An 18,334-nucleotide genomic window follows, 5' to 3' on the forward strand; every position below is an offset into this window, starting at 1 on the left:
CATCCATGGTACACACTGTAAATATTTTGGTGTATCTTTCCAGGTGGTTTTATGTATGCTTATTTGTGTATATATACGTTTATTTTTTACAAAAATGGGATCATACTGTACCTTCAGTTTTGTAGCCTGCTTAAAGAAATAGCCAAATTAGAAACATCTTTTTTTTAATAAATATTTTCTATTGTGTTAAATGGTTGCATTGTATGGATGTACCATCATTTATTCAACTAGTCCTCTAGATGTGGCATATAGAAGCTGTTCTTGATTTTTCGTTATAAAAATATTTTTAATGGACATTCTTATAGTTAAATCTTTATTTCTACCTTAATTCTTTTTATCAAGTGGATTTAAATTCATATAAGTTACTTTTTAAGCCATTTTGTGTGCAACTCATCCGCCTTTATCTAGAATTTGTAACTGCTTCTCTTTTATATTTACATACCTTCATGTCTGTTTCTTTATAAAAACATGGTTAAAATTGTCAGCTAATTTAAGGAAGTTGTTTTTTTCAGCATCCTACTGTTTATAGGTAACAGAAAGGGAACACCAGGAATTAGACACATCAAAAGGGGAAAGAAAAACTGATGATTTTTTGAATCAATATACATTCAGCTTGATGCCCTATATTATGGGTTGGCAAATTGTGGCCTGTGGGACTGTGAAGTTTTTGTAAGTAAAGTTTCATTGAAAGACAGAGACGTCCATTTGCTTCCATATTTTCTGACTGCTTTCATGCTACAGTGGCAGGGTTGACAGAGGCCATTTGGTTCACAAAGCTTAAATATTCTCTGGCCCTTTACAGAGACAGTTTGCTGGCTCCTGCCCTATACCATGAGTTCTCAAGGTCATCTCAGTGTAGTATTGAGCATCTTTTAATAGCATCTTACACATGCTCCTTTTTATTGAAACTCTGAAGTTTTGTTTGATGGTATTTCACTTGATTGGCTCAGTGTTTTGTACAAAATTTGAATTGAGGTAGCCTTAAACAGAGGGCAATCACCATTTCCATGCTTAAACAGTAGACCCACCTAATTGTATATCTGTTACCTTGCAGACATTAGAGCTTAGGAGCATTCCCTTAGTCATCTGAAATGCTGATGAACTGAGGAATGCAGGTGTAAGTAGGCATAGTGCCCTGTTTGTATCATCTGTCACAATTCCTTCTGGCAAAGGGAATACATGAGGCTCTTAAGTAACCCAAGTAATCCTGAGCTGGAAAGTTTCAGTAGGTGTAGAGAGTACTACCTTATTTTTCTTCATGTATGACGTTCTTTGTGAAACTTGAGGTAAAGAGCTGTGCCCAGGGTACTTGAGAATCAAGATTTAGATTGATGACATTGAACCAGTGTGCAGTTAACTCTAAATGAGACAGAAGCACTAAGTGATACGGTATTTACTAAGGTCATCATTTTTGTGAATAATGTAAAACATAATGTTCAATAAGGGATACTTAAAATGAACCAATTTATTTGTATCTTGGGGCAATTGTGAAGATGGGAGAACGCTTAAAATTTTGTTAGGGACAGACCATGAGTGGCTGTAAGCTTTAACTTTTTTTTTTTTTTTTTGAGATGGAGTCAGCCTTGCTCTGTCACGCAGGCTGGAGTGCAGTGGCGTAATCTGAGCTCACTGCAACCCCTGCCTCTGGGTTCAAGTGATTCTTCTCCCTCAGCCTCCTGAGTAGCTGGGATTACAGGCACCCACCACCACGCCCAGCTGATTTTTGTAATTTTTAGTAGAGACGGGGTTTCACCCTGTTGGCCAGGCTTGTCTTGAACTCCTGACCTCAGGTGATCCGCCCACCTTGGCCTCCCAAAGTGCTGGGAGTACAGGCGTGAGCCACTGCGCCTGGCCAAGGCTTGAACTTTTTAAGGTCTGTGGAATCATTAGGTCTTAGATTACTTTTCTATGTAGAATAAAAAAGTATATTACATTATCATCAGAGCAGTTTAAAAGGGTATGATACATTCAATGCCAAGTATATCCTTTCTAGATATAAAGCAATAGTGTCTTTCTTTAAGCCTTTCCTCAAATGCTACCACCTTAGACCTTTCCTGACAATCTGTATAACCCTCCACCCTTTACTCCCTTCCTTGCTTAATTTTTCTTCATGTTTTATGTCAAAATGTAACATGCCAAATATTTTATACATTTATTTTGTTATTTATATCCTACCTTTCAACCCCCACTAGACTGTGAGCTCCATTGAGGGCAGGTACTTTGATACAGATTTTTGTACAGTTTGTTTACTGCTGTATCTCCAGTGCCTGGCACATAGGTGCTGAATAAATATTTATTAAATGAATTAATTGTTGGAAAGTAAAGTTGTTTTTAATGTTTTGCTCTTGTAAATGATATGTGTGTGTACCCTTGAACAATTTTGTTTTTATCACTGATCATTTTATTTGGATTAATTTCTTGGAAGTGGAATTATTAAATCAAAAGTTTTATTTTTAAGACTTTGGATGATATATGGACAGTTTGACCACTAGAAGGATTGTATGAGTTGAATTGTCATCTGTGTGTTTGCTCTTGACAGAACACTAAGCACCGTCTTAATAATTTTTTTTGGTGCTAAATTCCTTAGATTTAGGTCTTTTAAAGTTTTTTGTTGTTAGTTTCATTAACAAAATAAACACACTTATTCCAGAAAATCTGGAGGAAACAGTACAAGAGGAAAAAGAAAAGGGTTAGGCATGGGCTGGGCGTGGTGGCTCACGCCTGTAATCCCAGCATTTTGGGAGACTGAGGTGGGCAGATCGAGGTCAGGAGTTTGAGACCAGCCTGGCCAACATGATGAAACCCCATCTCTACTAAAAATACAAAGTTAACTGGGTGTGGTGGTGTGTGCCTATACTTCTAGCTACTCAAGAGGCTGAGACAGGAGAATCGTTTGAATCCGGGAGGCGGAAGTTGGCAGTGAGCTGAAATCGTGCCATTGCACTCCAGTCTGGACAACAAGCCTGGGCAACAGAAGCAAAACTCCTTCTCCAAAACAAAAAAAAAAGAGAAAAGAAAAGGGTTAGGCATGGTGGCTGGCCCCCTGCTCCCAGCACTTTGGGAGGCAGAGGCACGAGGATCACTTTGAGTCCAATAGTTCCAGACAAGCCTTGGCAACGCAGTGAGACCCCCTTCTCTAAAAAAAAATAAAAAAAAAAATTAGCTGGGCGTGGTGGTGAGTATGTTTGGTGTCAGCTACTTGGAAGGCTGAAGTGGGAGGATCATTTGAGCCTGGGAGATCAAGGCTGCCATGATTGTGCTGCTGCACTGCAGCCTGGGTGGTAAGAGCCTGTCTCCCAAAAAGGAAAAGAAAACAAAAAGACCATCAAAGGGAAAGATCTAGGTAGGACCCTAATCCTACCACCCAGAGTAGCTTTGCTAACGTTTTGATTTGTATCCTATTTGCAAATGTGTCTTCAAAATATTTAAAAAACAAATATTTAGGCCGGGCGCAGTGGCACATGCCTGTAATCCCAGCACTTTGGGAGGCTGGGGGCAGTGGATCACTTGAGGTCAAGAGTTTGAGACCAGCCTGACCAACATGGTGAAACCCCATCTCTGCTAAAAAAAAATTACAAAAATTAGCTGGGCACGGTGGTGTGTGCCTGTAATCCCAGCTACTGGGGAGGCTGAGGCAGGAGAATTACTTGAACTTGGTAGGTGGAGGTTGCAGTGAGCTGAGATTGTGTCACTACACTCCAGCCTGGCTGACAAAGTGAGACTCTGTCTGTAACAAACGAACAAACAAATATTTGGTGATTTAAAACACTTTTGAGGATCAAAAATCTATTCAAGTCGAGTGTGGTGGCGTGCACCTGTAGTCCCAGCTACTGAGGAGTCTGAGGCTGGAGGATGACTTGGGCCTAGGCATTTGAGACCAACCTGGGCAACATAGAACCCATATTTAGAAACAAAAAACAAACAAACAAAACCAAACAACAACAACAACAAAAAAACCTACCCGGATAAGTCTAGATAAGTACTTTATTATAGGGAGAATAATTATAGACATTATCTGGCTTTCTTGGAAGGAGCCAAGAAAGCTCCTTTGGGAGTTTCCTCTGTCTCATCCCCTTGGTCTTAAGGAAGTTTTCCCAGGTCTTTCCTTGCAAAGAAGAGGGAAGTACTTGTTTTCTTCCCCAAAGCATTTTATTTATACATTTGTTACAATAGTTACGGCCTTGTGATGTATCTGTATATGTATTTGCGCCTTGCTAAAGAGCTAATTCCATTAAGAAACACACTGTATTTCTCTCTTTTGATAAGCCCATTGTTGAGCTTAGTGTACTGGACATTGGCATTAATATTTAGTTAACTAATTTAGTTAATAAATGAATGTTGAATGAAGCAATTAGGGTCTTAGGGGGACGGATAAGAGAACGCAAACCTGAGATTGCTAGCTTACTATCGGTAATTGTGGGATTATGTGAAAAATGAGAGACATTCTGGAGGATGAGATGTGTTAATATTTCCAGTTTTCAGACAGGGTAAAATATTTCTATGTGAACTGAAGGAGTAGTAAATTGGATGTTTTTGAGGGGTGTATTTTGGAAGAGAATATTTGTTCAGAAAACATTTTATCAAATGCTTGCTGTGTTTTATGTCTTGTGTTAGGTGCTAAGGCAATAAGGATAAAAATACACAGTACCTAGTCTTGAATTTAATGAGGAAGCTGACACTAAATAATTTCACTATGTCATAATGCTGTAAAGGAATTATAATGCAAGCACAGGATATTCAGCTGCCTATTTGATTTTTCCACTTAGATTTCTTATAAGCATCTCATACTCCATACTTTTCCAAAACTGATCTCGTTAGTTTTGCCTTTATATATATTTCATCTTAATACCATATGTGCCCATTCGCTCAAGCTAGCAGTCTCAGAGTTATCTTTGATAATTCCTTTTACTTTTCTGTTCCTATATCCAGTCTGTCACAACATCACATCAATTTTACCTCTACAGTATTTCTGGAATCTTTTCATTTCTCTGAATCTCTGTTGCTATCACCTTAGTGAAAATTGCCAGCATCTCTAACATAAATTTTGCACTAGTGGCCTACTGATGTTTCCTGGCTTCTTTTTTTTTTTTTTGCTGGGGGAGATGGAATCTCACTGTGTCGCCCAGGCTGCAGTGGTGTGATCTTGGCTCACTGCAACCTCTGCCTTCTGAGTTCAAGTGATTCTCTTGCTTCAGGCTCCTGAGTAGCTGGGACTACAGGCATGTATCACCACGCCCGGCTAATATTTGTATTTTTTAGTAGAGATCGGGCTTTACCATATTGGCCAGGCTGGTCTCCCTTCAATATCTGTATGTCCACTTATATGACTTTATTATTTTCTTCCACTAGCCTCTTAGTTTCATGAAGGCTGTATAGGAACTTGTGTTTAGCAAGGCCTTGAGGATCTCAAATTCTCTTTTTTCCTCCCTTCCCCTTGACTCTTTCCAGCTCTCTATCCTTATTCTTCCTTTCTCCTTCCACTTCTCTTCTTCCCAGCACCTCTCTCTACCCTGTTGGTGAAAAAGATTAGGAAGAATATTCCTGATAGCAGAAAGGACACATGTGAAGATAAGGCAAGGAACTGATTTAAGAGAGGAACTTCATGATGCATAATGTTTACCTTTGTTATGTGAAGTGTGGGAGATACGAGCTTGGAGGCAGCCCATCTGTGTTAACAAGGCTTGGATTTTATTGGTCATTGTATGCCAGTGAAAAAAGAATTGGGGCTGGGCGCAGTGGCTCTCTCCTGTAATCCCAACACTTTGGGAGGCTGAGGCGGGTGGATCACCTGAGGTCAGGAGTTCGAGACCAGCCTGACCAGTATAGTGAAACCTCGTCTCTACTAAAAATAAAAAAAAATTAGCCAGGTGTGGTGGCGTGTGCCTGTAATCCCAACTACTCAGGAGGCGGAAGCAGGAGAATTGCTTGAACCTGGGAGGCGGAGGTAGCAGTGAGCCGAGATTGGAGTGTACTGCGCTCTAGCCTGGGTAACAGAGTGAGCCTCTGTCTCAAAAAAAAAAAAAAAAAGAGAAAAAAAGAAATAAATAATTCTTAATAACATAGGGGAGTAAGACTAGTAAAATCGTTTAGGATGCTTTTGCAGCAGTCCAGGCGGGAAATAAAAGTGTGTGAATAAAAGTTAAGTTAGTTGGATCAGGGGAAGACTTGAGAGACGGAGAATTTAAAAACTAGTAGGATGTGGTAACTGGGTATGAGAGATGGTAGAAGGTGAAGAGTAAAGTATGAATCCCAGATTTTTAATCCAGTGGCTGATTAAATTGGGATATCCTTAACTGTGTTTGAGAATATGGGCAGTGAATGGGGTTGGATGAATAAATTGATGAGTAGGGTTAGGGTTTTGGACATATTGAACCTGATGGGCTTTACATGGTTGTGTATGAAAGCCTGACTATAGGAGAGGTCACAGCTGGACTTGAGAATCACAAGCTTACATAGAGGTGCCTTTTGACTCCCACACCTTCACACATTATTGATTGACCATCCAAATTGCTTTCATAAGCTGAAGTTTGGATTTTGGACAACACTTACCAAGCGAAGATTTTGGGAGTATCATGGAGCTTTGGGGGGCCTGCTGCTGCCACTTATTTACTACCCATGGTAGAACTGGGCCTCCTTTGTTAAACAGATCTCATTATAGGCCAGAAAGATGAAGGCGATGAGGACAGAAAATTTTCACGTGGATTTGGCAGTGTTGAGGTTGTTGATGAGCAGTGCAGGAGCTAGTGGAGTGGCAGAAGAAACCAGGCACGTTGCGTTTTGAAGTGACTAAGAAGCGAGGAAGTAGAGATGTTTCTGTATGAAGAGGAAAGATGAACAGTGCATAGCTAGAAGGGAGATGCTGCATCAAAAGTTTTAAACAAATGAAGAGATATGTTTAGAGACAGAGGAAAGCACATAGGGGTTAAATTTGTAGAAGAGAGGGTTGTATGGAGGAGATAAAGATCATATATGGATTTTTTTTAACTTTTAGGTTCGGGGGTACATGTGAAGGTTGTGTAGGTAAACTTGTGTCATGGGGGTTTGTTGTACAGATTATTTCATCATCCAAGTGTTATGCCTAGTAACGAGTAGTTTTTCCTGCTCCTCTCCCTCTTCCTGCCTTCCACCCCCCAAGTAGACCCCAGTGTCTGTCACTCCCTTCTTTGTGTTCATGAGTTCTTAGGTGGATTTTTAGTGAAGAATATTACACAAATATGTTTTAGCTTTTCTGAGTATCTGTAGGTGAAGAGGGACTTGGAATTGAATTTGTCGATTAGTGAATCATAGTATAGCCATTATCCTAATTCAGGCAACTGTCTTTTAGTTTGAGTTACTGCCAGTTTGCCTCAGTTTCTTTTTATAGCACCTGAAGGAAATCTCTGATTGTGTTATTGTGTTATTTTTGTATTTTTTATTTTTTGGCGATAGAGTCTCACTCTCACCCAGGATAGAGTGCAGTGTTGCGATCATGGCTCACTGCAGCCCCTACCTCTTGAGGCTCAAGTGATCTTCCCATCTCAGCCTTCCAAATAGCTGGGACTACAGGCATGCACCACCATGCTCTGCTAATTTTTAGATTTTTGGAGAGACAGGATCTCACTGTGTTGCCTAGACTGGTCTCAAACTCCTGGTCTCAAGTGATCTTCCCACCTCGGCCTCCCAAAGTGCTGGGATTACAGGTGTGAAGCACCATGCCCGGCCTTTGTGTTACTCTTTTTTTTTTTGAGATGAAGTCTCGCCCTGTTGCCCAGGCTGGAGTGCAGTGGCACAATCTCGGGTCACTGCAACCTCTGCCTCCTGGATTCAAGCAATTCTTGTGCCTCAACCTCCCGAGTAGCTGAGACTATAGGCACGTACCACCACACCTGGCTCATTTTGTATTTTTAGTAGAGACGGGATTTCACCATGTTAACCAGGCTGGTCTCGAACTCCTAACCTCAAGTAATCCACCCGCCTTGATCTCCCAAAGTGCTGGTATTACAAGCATGAGCCACTGCACCCAGCCTGTGTTACTCTTAATAGATCTGGTGACTATAAGAAAGGTTTAGTCTTGGACATTGGAAAACCATTGGTGATACATTGGAAGGGACGGGGTCGTGAATACATTTGAAATTTTATTGTGAGCAGCAATTGAAGAAATTAGGAATGTTAGGTCATGGAAAGGAGTCTTTGAGGAGTAATGGTGATTATTTGCCAATACCAGAATGATTTTCATTTGAAAGAGTGCTTAGATGTGTACTCCACTGGTAGAAACTGTTGGGAAACATTGGTTTGGTGTTAAGATATTTTAAAACAATTTCTAATAAAATATATGTATATTTTAAACTGTGGCTATTTTAAATATAATTTTGAGACCTAATTGTAAAGATTGTGGGTTTTTTTTTTTTTTGAGACAGGGTCTTGCATGGTCACCTAGGCTGGAGTGCAGTGGCTGTTCGCTACAGCCTTGACCTCCCAGGCTCAAGCAGTCCTCCCACCTCAGCCTCCTGAGTAGCTGGGACCACAGGCATGAGCCACCATACCCGGCTAGTTTTTGTATTTTTTGTCAAGGTGGGGTTTCATCATGTTGCCCAAGCTGGTCTTGAACTCTTGTACTAAAGTGATCCACCCTCCTTAGCTTCCCAAGTGTTGGGATTACAGGTATGAGCTAACCTGCAAACGGTCAATTGTGGTCTTTTTAATAATAAAAACCTCAGTTTGAATCTTTGTTCTGCTGCCTGTGACTGTGGACAAGTTGCTTAACCCTTCAGCTTTATTTTTATCTGTTATGTTTGGGTTGTTGTGAAGGTTGAATTAGATTAAATGAGCTAGTTCATATGTAAAATTTTCAGTTTCAGTATTCAGTGGATGTTAATTCCACTTCTTTAGTAAAGAGCCCAACTTTACAGGAATCTAATAGAAAGCAGTTTCTTGGAAGGCACTGGAGTAGTGTCTTTCTTCTTGAAAGGAGTGATTGGACCGCTCCTTTGTGGGTATGTTGTTTTCTTACCTAGTTGTTTAACCTGTTTTATGGGGGTTGAACTAAATGACCTCCAAGCCCACGAACATTTGGAAAGGAAACAAAGAGTAGCAATGAGCACTCCCAGAACCCAGGTTGTGGTATTTCTATAAATGAAAGCGAATCCGGGCCCCCTGGAAATGATTGATTTCAGGTCTGAGGCAAGAAAAATACAAGATGATCCTGGAACATTCTGACATACCAGATAGAAAAGAAGCTGTTAAAGACTGCTAGGGTCATGTCAAAAGGACCCAGGAGCCAACCTGAAGAGTCTCCCACTCTTCAAAGATGAGACAATTGAAGCACTGTTAATAATTGCTGTGAATTGAAATATGTTAATAAAATAATGTGTTACTGTTGGACACTGTTGGACTGTTGTGCAAGTGAACCTAGTCATTATTTTGAAAACAAATAAGACTTAAGGCTTTTTCCCTCCTTTCTTGTATTAAGCAGTATCATTTGGTAACTATACCAAGTAGTATAAGAGGAAAATTTCTTTTTGCAGAAGTATTCCAGCTAATATATAAGGGAGGAATGAAAGAATATAATCACTTACAACCTTAGTGAACTTAGGGCACCAAGCATTGATCATCAGTTACTGCAAGTATCACAAACACATCATCACAATGTGTGCCTCTTGATGGAATAATATACGACTACATACGAAGTATTGCCAAAAAAGAACCGAAATTAGTGAAAATCTCAAAACCTCTATACCCAGTCACCGATTTACATGAAATGCAAAAGAGAGAAAAACATTTAATTATATCATGGATAAAATCAGCAAAACCCAGACTTTAAAAAAATGTCTGGGGTCAGGCATGGTGGCTCGTGCCTATATTCTCAGCACTTTGGGAGGCCAAGGTGGGAGGATTGCTTGAGGCCCAGAGTTTGAGACCAGGTTGGACAATATAGTGAGATGCTGTCTCTACAGAAAATGCAAAAATTAGCTGGGCATAGTGGTATGCGCCTGTAGTCCTATTTGCTCAGGAGGCTAAGGTGGGGGAATCCCTTGAGCTCAGGAGGTCAAGGTTGCAGTGAGTTATGATCGTACCACTGCACTCAAGTCTGGGTGACAGAGTGAGACGCTGTGGGGAAAAACAAATTCTTTGAGAAATAGCATTCTTAAATATTTGTGTATGGAATGCTAAGCCAAAACTTTTCTTCAAAATAATATCAAAGGAAGCTTAGATAAGATGGTGGAAAGAGCAGGATTTGCCATGGATTGTTGGTTTTGGGACTGAGTGATTGGTACACGGGAGCTTGTCATCTGCTTCTTGGTGCATTTATGAAAATACAAAAATTTTCCATAATCAGTAAAAAAAAAAAATCCCACCCCAACAGTCTCACTTCACTAATGCATATTTTTTCTTTAAATATTACTTTCTTCTCGTGAACACATTTTACTGTTTACTATGCATACGCTATTTTTAATGCGCACATATTTACTGTGCTTTACTTGGCCTTCATATTAATATTTAATGTGTCATAGTTTAGTAGGTTGTTCCCTTTTTTGTTTTGTGAGTAAAGCTTAGCAATTTGGGGCACATATTTCAATGCTTCTATTGAATTTTCCCTCAATCTAAACTAGAATTCACGTAGCTTGGTCCCTTTGACCCTTGATATCAGCTACTCCTGATGTTAGTTTTTCCACTTGCTGTCTGACACAGTGCTACAGTAGAATCTTAGTTGCCATTTTTTGTTGAAGTTTTCTTCCCTTTTTCCCCATAAAAATATATTATTTTAAAATTAAAATAGTGCGTTTTCCCCAAGTTCTGTTCTTTAGAGGCAACTTTTGTTATCAGTTTGGAGTATATTTTTTGTCTTCTTAGCAGTAAATGTAGTTTTCACTTTCTCTTTGTACTTTACTGCATTTTCAGATTCTCTACACTGACCATTAATTGCTTTTATTAAAAACATTATGAAATATTTCGGGCATATAAAACTATAAATTGTGATAAACACCCGTGTATTCATTGGCAAGCTGCAAAAATTAAACATTGCAGGTACAATTAAGTCTGCCTTTATAGTCTTATCTTTTGCAGATATAACCTTATTCTCAATGTTGTATTTGTCAATTTCATGTTTGTTTCTATGCTTTTGCTGCAGTTTGTCTTGAAACAGTATAAATGTACTTGCAGGTTTATGCATTTTATATAAAAATTATTACTGTAGGCTGTGTTTTGATTTTTCTTTTGTATAGCATACTTTATTAAATATTTTAGCCATTATCAAATTGCCAAATAGGTAATTAAATAATTAACTATTATCAAATCATTCTTTGAAATGATTGTTTCAGTTTACAATACCATAAACACTACTTGAAAGTTTCCATTGTTTTACATCCTTACCAGCATCTGGTATTATCAGACTTATTAAGTTTTATGAATCTAGTGAGTGTAAGGTAGTATCTCACTTTTGTTTTAATCATATGCGCCTTTTAAAATTTGGGAAAATGTGTCCCTTTTTCATTCTCGAAGCTTCTGGGGGACATAGCCATGATGCCTTTTAAGTTAAGGAATTGCCACATGGTTGTCTAGTTATCTCTCAATAAACTGCCCTCTTAGTGTGCCATGACACACTAAGATTGTTTTAAAGCTAGTCTGATACTTTGAGATAGTAGGATTTCTCTTTGCTCTTCTAAAGAACTAAAATGAATTTTTTTGACAGTGTATAGTATAAAAAGTCTGTAGCACCAGAACATTTGACATATTCTCTGTCTTTTCTATTCTAGGCTCCGCGCTCTGTCCAGTGGTGGGAGTATTACATCCCCTCCTCTTTCTCCAGCATTGCCGAAGTATAAATTAGCAGATTATCGTTATGGCAGAGAAGAGATGTTAGCACTTTTCCTTAAAGACAACAAGGTAAGGAAGTAGGAAAAGAGTTCAAAATTATGAATGAGACTTTGGGATATATACCATGATGTATTGATACATGAAAACTGATTTATTTTACTAATATATTGACCCATGCCTTTTCTTTCCACCTTACTGTTTCCCTGCTCTGAAGCCTGCAATGGTTAACAGAGGATGTTCTGAGTGTTATCACATGCTACATTTTAGGCAGCTTCATGGAAACAGGAGAGTAGTCAGCACTTACTGCCTTCTCTAGCTAACTTCCTCTTAACCCCCCTTTCAAGTCTATTTGTATCCTAGTTCAGTGGCTAAGAAATGAAGAATTTTTCCTCTCTCTTTATTGTACCTCTTATCCTACTTTCCAGTTAAGAGGAGGAGCACCTTCGACTATATAAAATTTTTGGTGGAGAGAAAACCTTAAAATGTAACACTACATTTGTGTCACTTAGATCAAAACTGAAACAGTGTAAAGTATATTTTTATTATGACTTTCATCTTACTGAGTGACTAGTAAGAAATAATATTTTGTATTTTTTCCCAGTATACTTTTTTTTTTGAGACAGAGTCTTGCTCAGTCGCCCAGGCTGGAGTGCAGTGGTGTGATATCGTCTCACTGCAACCTCTGCAACCCAGGTTCAGGTGATTCTTGTGCCTCAGCCTCCTGAGTAGCTGGGATTATAAACACGCGTTACCACACTTGGCTAATTTTTTTTGTATTTTTAGTAGAGATGGGGTTTCACCATGTTGGCCAGGCTGGTTGGTCTCCAACTTCTGCCCTCAAGTGATCTGCCTGCCTTGGCCTCCGAAAGTGCTGGGATTACAGGCTTGAGCCACAATGCCCCCCCTCCAGTATACTTTGTTTTTCAATGATCTGGAATTTCACATTTTAATGATGGTTGCTAAGGACACATACAATTGCTTATAAAACTCTCCTTATCATCTTCTGCTTTGCATTAAATGTAGAGACTTTTATTCCTCTTCTACTTTGTGCTTTGGAATAGCAGAGTTAGTGCTAAATCCAAAAGTGGCAATCGCTTGAGAAAGCTGGGGAGTATTGACTGGGATTTTTAATATTGACTTTCTCAAAATGTGTAAGGACTGTAGAAGTCAATTATGGCTGAATAAGCTTTAATCTGTATTTATAATAACAATAAACAGAAGAGTATTTTTTCTTGGATTTATCTTCTTGTATTTCTTCTTATTGCAGGAATAGCATTAATCTCATAATCATGTGTTTGGTCCTACAGATACCTTCAGACCTTCTGGATAAAGAATTTCTGCCTATCCTCCAGGAGGAACCCCTTCCACCATTGGCTCTGGTACCCTTTACAGAAGAAGAACAGGTTTGTAATTAGCTCTGAGCCCCAGCAAACCCTTATTCTTTTCCTGCTAAGGCATGAAAATAGGAAATTACTATTTATGCCCTAAGGATTATCCTACATCCTCATAGGCCTGCTTTCTTCTATTGGTATGTTGATGCTTATTAGTTGACTAGATTTTGCTGTAGTATCTGTAGCTGTTGAGTATTATTTGGAAATGTTTATAGATCCTTAAGGACATTGGGAACCATCGTTTAAAACTTAAGTAGCACTTTGGGAGGCCGAGGTGGTCAGATCACAAGGTCAGGAGATCGAGACCATCCTGGCTAACACAGTGAAACCCCGTCTCTGTTAAAAAATACAAAAATTAGTCGGGTGTGATGGCGGACGCCTGTAGTCTCAGCTACTTAGAAGGCTGAGGCAGGAGAATGGCGTGAACCTGGGTGGTGGAGGTTGCAGTGAGCCGAGATCGTGCCACTGCATTCCAGCCTGGGCGACAGAGCAAGACTCCGTCTCAAAAAAAAAAACAAAAAACTTAAGTAGAGGAAGAGTGATTTGCGGGGAGGGGAGGAAATCATCTTTGCAAATAAACAGATGTTCAGAAGTAATTGCCAACCTGAATTCTTAACCAGTGCATTTTACCACTAAAGGGAAAAATGTAGATCTTCAGCTCAAAATGCATTCAAAACTCTTCTATCACCACTTTGTGTGTGTGTGTGTGTGTGTGTGAGAGAGAGAGAGAGATGTGAGAAAGTAAAACTTGTGGGCTGGAAAGTAGTGAATTTAGTGTTGTTCCTGTTTATAGTATACCTTGTCCTGTGCAAAGAAAATAAAAGAGTTTCTGATTTCAAGGAACTTAGGAGGAGTGTAGAAAAATGGAAAAATAAGCCTTGTTAGAAAGCTTGAATGTTACTTTATGGGCATCCATATGGGAAGAAGAGAGTCCAGGGAGCCAAAAATACATCTGTTTGACTCTTAGGAAAAGGTAAAGCAAGAAGTAATAAAAATCTTTTCAAATACTCTACGAAATATTAAAATCCTGGGCATTTGAAAGAGAATTTTTCAAGAAGGTTTTAAACTATGAAATGTTTTGAACTACAAAAATGTTGGGGCCGGACACATGGCTCACACCTGTAATCCCAGCACTTTGGGAGGCCAAGGTGGGCAGATCACCTGAGGTCAGGAGTTCGAGACCAGCCTGGCCAATGTGGTGAAACCCTGTCTCTACTAAAAACAAAAAAATTAGCCAAGTGTGGTGACACACGGACGTAATCCCAGCTACTTGGGAGGCTGAGGCAGGAGAATCACTTGAACTCGGGAGACAGAGGTTGCAGTGAGCCAAGATTGTGTCACTGCACTCCAGCCTGGGCAACAGAGCAAGACTCCATTAAAAAAACAAAAACAAAAACAAAATGTTGGTATATGTCCTTTACACTTGCTACAAAAATGCAAAAGTGTGATACACAGGAAAATGCGCCTCGGGCATGGCTGTAGCCAAAGGTCTTCCTGGCAAAGGGGTAAAAACTGAGCCTTAGGAATTAGGGTAAAAAAGAATCCTGCAATTCAATTAATATTTTAATCCTTTCCATGCCAGCTGCCCCCTTTCGCAAAGGCAGCGAGTGTTGGCATTTCTTATGTATTTTTCTGAGTAAATACGGGAATATATTTTCCTCCTTTTAATACAAGTGGTGCAGTTCTGTACTTCCAACGTCAAGTATTTTTATTCAAAGACTTCCCTGCAGTTTTGGAAAAATTTTTTTCCATTGTTTTTGTTTGCATTTCTTTGCCTGTAGCAGTAAACAGTTGTTTTTCAGATGTTTATTCATCATTTATATTTCTTTTAATATTTTTCTTACCTTTGCCAATTTTTCTTTTGGGATATTCATCTTTTTCTTGTTGGTTTATGCTATTTATATGAGCGCTGTGTGTGTGTTTTGTTTACTTATTTAGATTTTATTTTTCGAGATAGGGTCATACTCTGTCATCCAGGCTGGAGTATAGTGAGGGTCTCAGTCTGTCACCCAGGCCGGAGTACAGTGGCATGATCATAGCTCACTGCAACCTTGAACTTTTGGGCTCAAGGGATTCTCCTGCCCCAGCCTCCTGCATAGCAGGGAGTACAGGTGCATGCCACCACATTTGGCTAATTTCGTTTTTTGTAGAGACAGATCTCGCTCTGTTACCTAGGCTGGTGTTGAACTCCTGGCCTCAAGTGATTCTCCTGCCTCAACCTCTCAAAGTGCTGGGCTTACAGGCATGAGCCACCATGCCTGGTCTGGCTCCTCATATGTTAAGGTCATTGACCATAGCTGTGCCCAGTAAGTTTTCTCAATGTCAAAATTGCATTTATGATTTTATTTATTTCTTTTTCTTTTTGAGACTGAGTCTTGCTCAGTCACTCAGGCTATAGTGCAGTATCACAGTCTTGGCTCACTGCAACATCTCCCTCCTGGGTTCAAGAGATTCTTGTGCTTCGGTGTCCTGAGTAGCTGGGATTATAGGCATATACCAACATGCCTGGCTAATTTTTGTATTTTTAGTAGAGACAGGGTTTCACCATGTTGGTCAGGCTGGTCTCAAACTTCCTGAGCTCAAGTGAATCCTCCTGCCTTGGCCTCCCAAAGTCTTGGGATTACAGGCATGAGCCACCATGCCTGGCCACATTATGATTTTAAATAAAAAAGCTAATTTTACGAGCTTCTTATACCAGTTTTATTCTTTTGTGATTATTCTTTTAATTTTTAGCTATTTATATATTATTTTTTAAAATTCCCTTTTATGTTTCTTTAAATGATTCCCTAGATTTCTTAGAGACTAAATGTGTCAGAAGAGGGAGAAGGACATGCTGCTACTAGTTACCAAAATGAGGACTTACAGAATGAATAATTGAATTACCCAGAAACATCTTGTAACATTTTAAAGAAATTAGTGTGTAGTAAGTACAGAAATCACTTGGAAAATCAAAAATTATTTTGCAGATGTTGCTTGGGATCTGTTGGTTAACTGCAGTTGACCAGTAATAGTTGGTTAACAATTTAGAGAAGAATAAAATTCGGTATGCACTACACCTATACACTAAAATTAGTTCTAGAATGACTAAAGGAGTGTGTTTAATTTTGTTCTTAATGATGGAAATATTTATCTTAAGGTCTGTATTCTGTGATCACAGCATCTTGATGCAAGAATTGGGAAGTTTTCACTGTAGCCACAGAAGATCATCAGGTCCGTTTTGAAGGCATTTAAAAAATGCATCATTTGGGATTTCCTGATGCATATTTGGTAGCCTTTATCATTTACCAAATATGTTGGAGTAGGACAGTGCTTAAAGATGGCAAAAAAATCATCAAAAATTTGATGTTTGTCCTTCGAATGATCAGGTATTCCTTCAGAGATTAGTATTGACTAGATCTTCCTAGACTAGAGTTTTGTATACTTTTTCTTTTGGTACTCCTAGGGAGGTAAATACTTTAATAACTTAAAGCAGGCTTCTTGCTGCATGTCTTTTTCCTGAAGTTAACTGAATATACTGACATACTCATTATACTGACATACTTATTCTCCTTCTCCCTCCATGTGTCTATGTATCAAATATACTGAGGAAAAAAATGCATTACACCTGCAATTTAGGTAACTGTTACAAGAGTGGTGTGTTTTATTTATTTGACATCAAAGAAATTATTTATTCATTCTTGAATAGATAATACTTGTATATATACCTAACAAAATTCAGAAAGCACAAAATGAAAAGCAAGTCTGTGACTCACCTAAACTCTGCCCCCTATTACTCTTCCTCAGAAATTACCACTATTTCCATTTTCTTGTATTCCCTTCCAGGGGTGCTTACGGTGTCTACAACTATCTGTATATTCCCTTAAACACTGCTGCACACACACACACACACACAAATGGTAGCATGCTATGCACACAGTTCTATACTTGACAGCTTCTATTTATTTATTTATTTATTTATTTATTTATTTTTTGAGACAGAGTGTCACTCTGTTGCCCAGGCTAGAGTGCAGTGGTGTGATCTCGGCTCACTGCAACCTCCGCTTCTTGGGTTCACGTAATTCTTCTGCCTCAGCCTCCCGAGTAGCTGGGATTACAGGCACCCGCCACCACGCCCGGCTAATTTTTGTAGTTTTAGTAGAGATAGAGTTTCGCCATGTTGGCCAGGATGGCCCTGAACTCCTGACCTCAAGTGATCCACCTGCCTTGGCCTCCCAAGGTGATGGGATTACAGGCGTGTGCCACCATCCTTGGCTATTTTTTGTAATTTTAGTGGAGATGGGGTTTTGCCATGTTGGCCATGCTGGTCTTGAACTCCTGGCCTCAAGTGATCAACCTGCCTTGACCTCCCAAAGTGCTGGGATTACAGGTGTGAGCCACCGTGCCTGGCACTTTACAGTTTTAAGCTAAGCGTCTAAGAGGTCATGACATACTTACTTAGCTTTTAGCATGTATTAGACACTGTTCTAAGCACTTAACATTTAATATGTTGAGTGCTTACAGTGACCCGTGAGGTAGATAAAAATATCCCTAACTACTTTATATAGATGAGGAAAATGAGGCACAGAGAAGTTGAGTGAGTTTAGGGGCCAGAATTCAGTCCCAGGGAGTTTGGCCTCTCCATGTTCCTAATTACAAGTATGCTCCATATCCCTGTATATTAGGTTGACCATAGGACGTTGCAGTTTTTGTTATCATACAGTTCTGCCTAAGAAATAGAGTTGTGGCCGGGCACAGTGGCTCACGCCTGTAATCCCAGTACTTTGGGAGGCTGAGGTGGGCAGATCACAAAGTCAGGAGATCGAGACCATCCTGGCCAACACGGTGAAACCCCATTTATACTAAAAATAGAAAAAATCAGCCGGGCATGGTGGCATGCACCTGTGGTCCCAGCTACTCGGGAGGCTGAGCCAGGAGAATCGCTTGAACCTGGGAGACGGAGGTTGCAGTGAGCTGAGATCGCACCACTGCACTCTAGCCTGGATGACAGAGCGAGACTCCATCTCCAAAAAAAAAAAAAAAAGAGTGGTTTCTTTTTTTTTTTTTGAATCAGTAGTACAGAATTTTACATGTGGAGGACCATTATTTTTAAATTAGGATTGGCTAATACGTGGATGGCTTCCATATTTTACCTTTATAAACAGTTCTATAGT

The 18,334-nt window shown here is 39.5% G+C and overlaps 1 protein-coding gene across 4 annotated transcripts in view; it reads left to right on the top strand.

The window, feature by feature from the left end:
- The window catches only part of GIGYF2 (GRB10 interacting GYF protein 2), a 165,765-nt gene that overhangs the window by 39,945 nt on the left and 107,486 nt on the right, over positions 1-18,334 (top strand). For all 4 annotated transcript variants that reach the window (XM_023188562.1, XM_023188560.1, XM_023188563.1 and 1 more), the window contains 2 exons: positions 11,733-11,862; positions 13,101-13,196. In XM_023188562.1, coding sequence (XP_023044330.1) covers positions 11,733-11,862; positions 13,101-13,196 — 226 coding nt within the window. The remainder of the gene's footprint in view (positions 1-11,732; positions 11,863-13,100; positions 13,197-18,334) is intronic.

Source organism: Piliocolobus tephrosceles, chromosome 11, assembly GCF_002776525.5.
Source record: "Piliocolobus tephrosceles isolate RC106 chromosome 11, ASM277652v3, whole genome shotgun sequence".
Classification (NCBI taxonomy): domain Eukaryota; kingdom Metazoa; phylum Chordata; class Mammalia; order Primates; family Cercopithecidae; genus Piliocolobus; species Piliocolobus tephrosceles.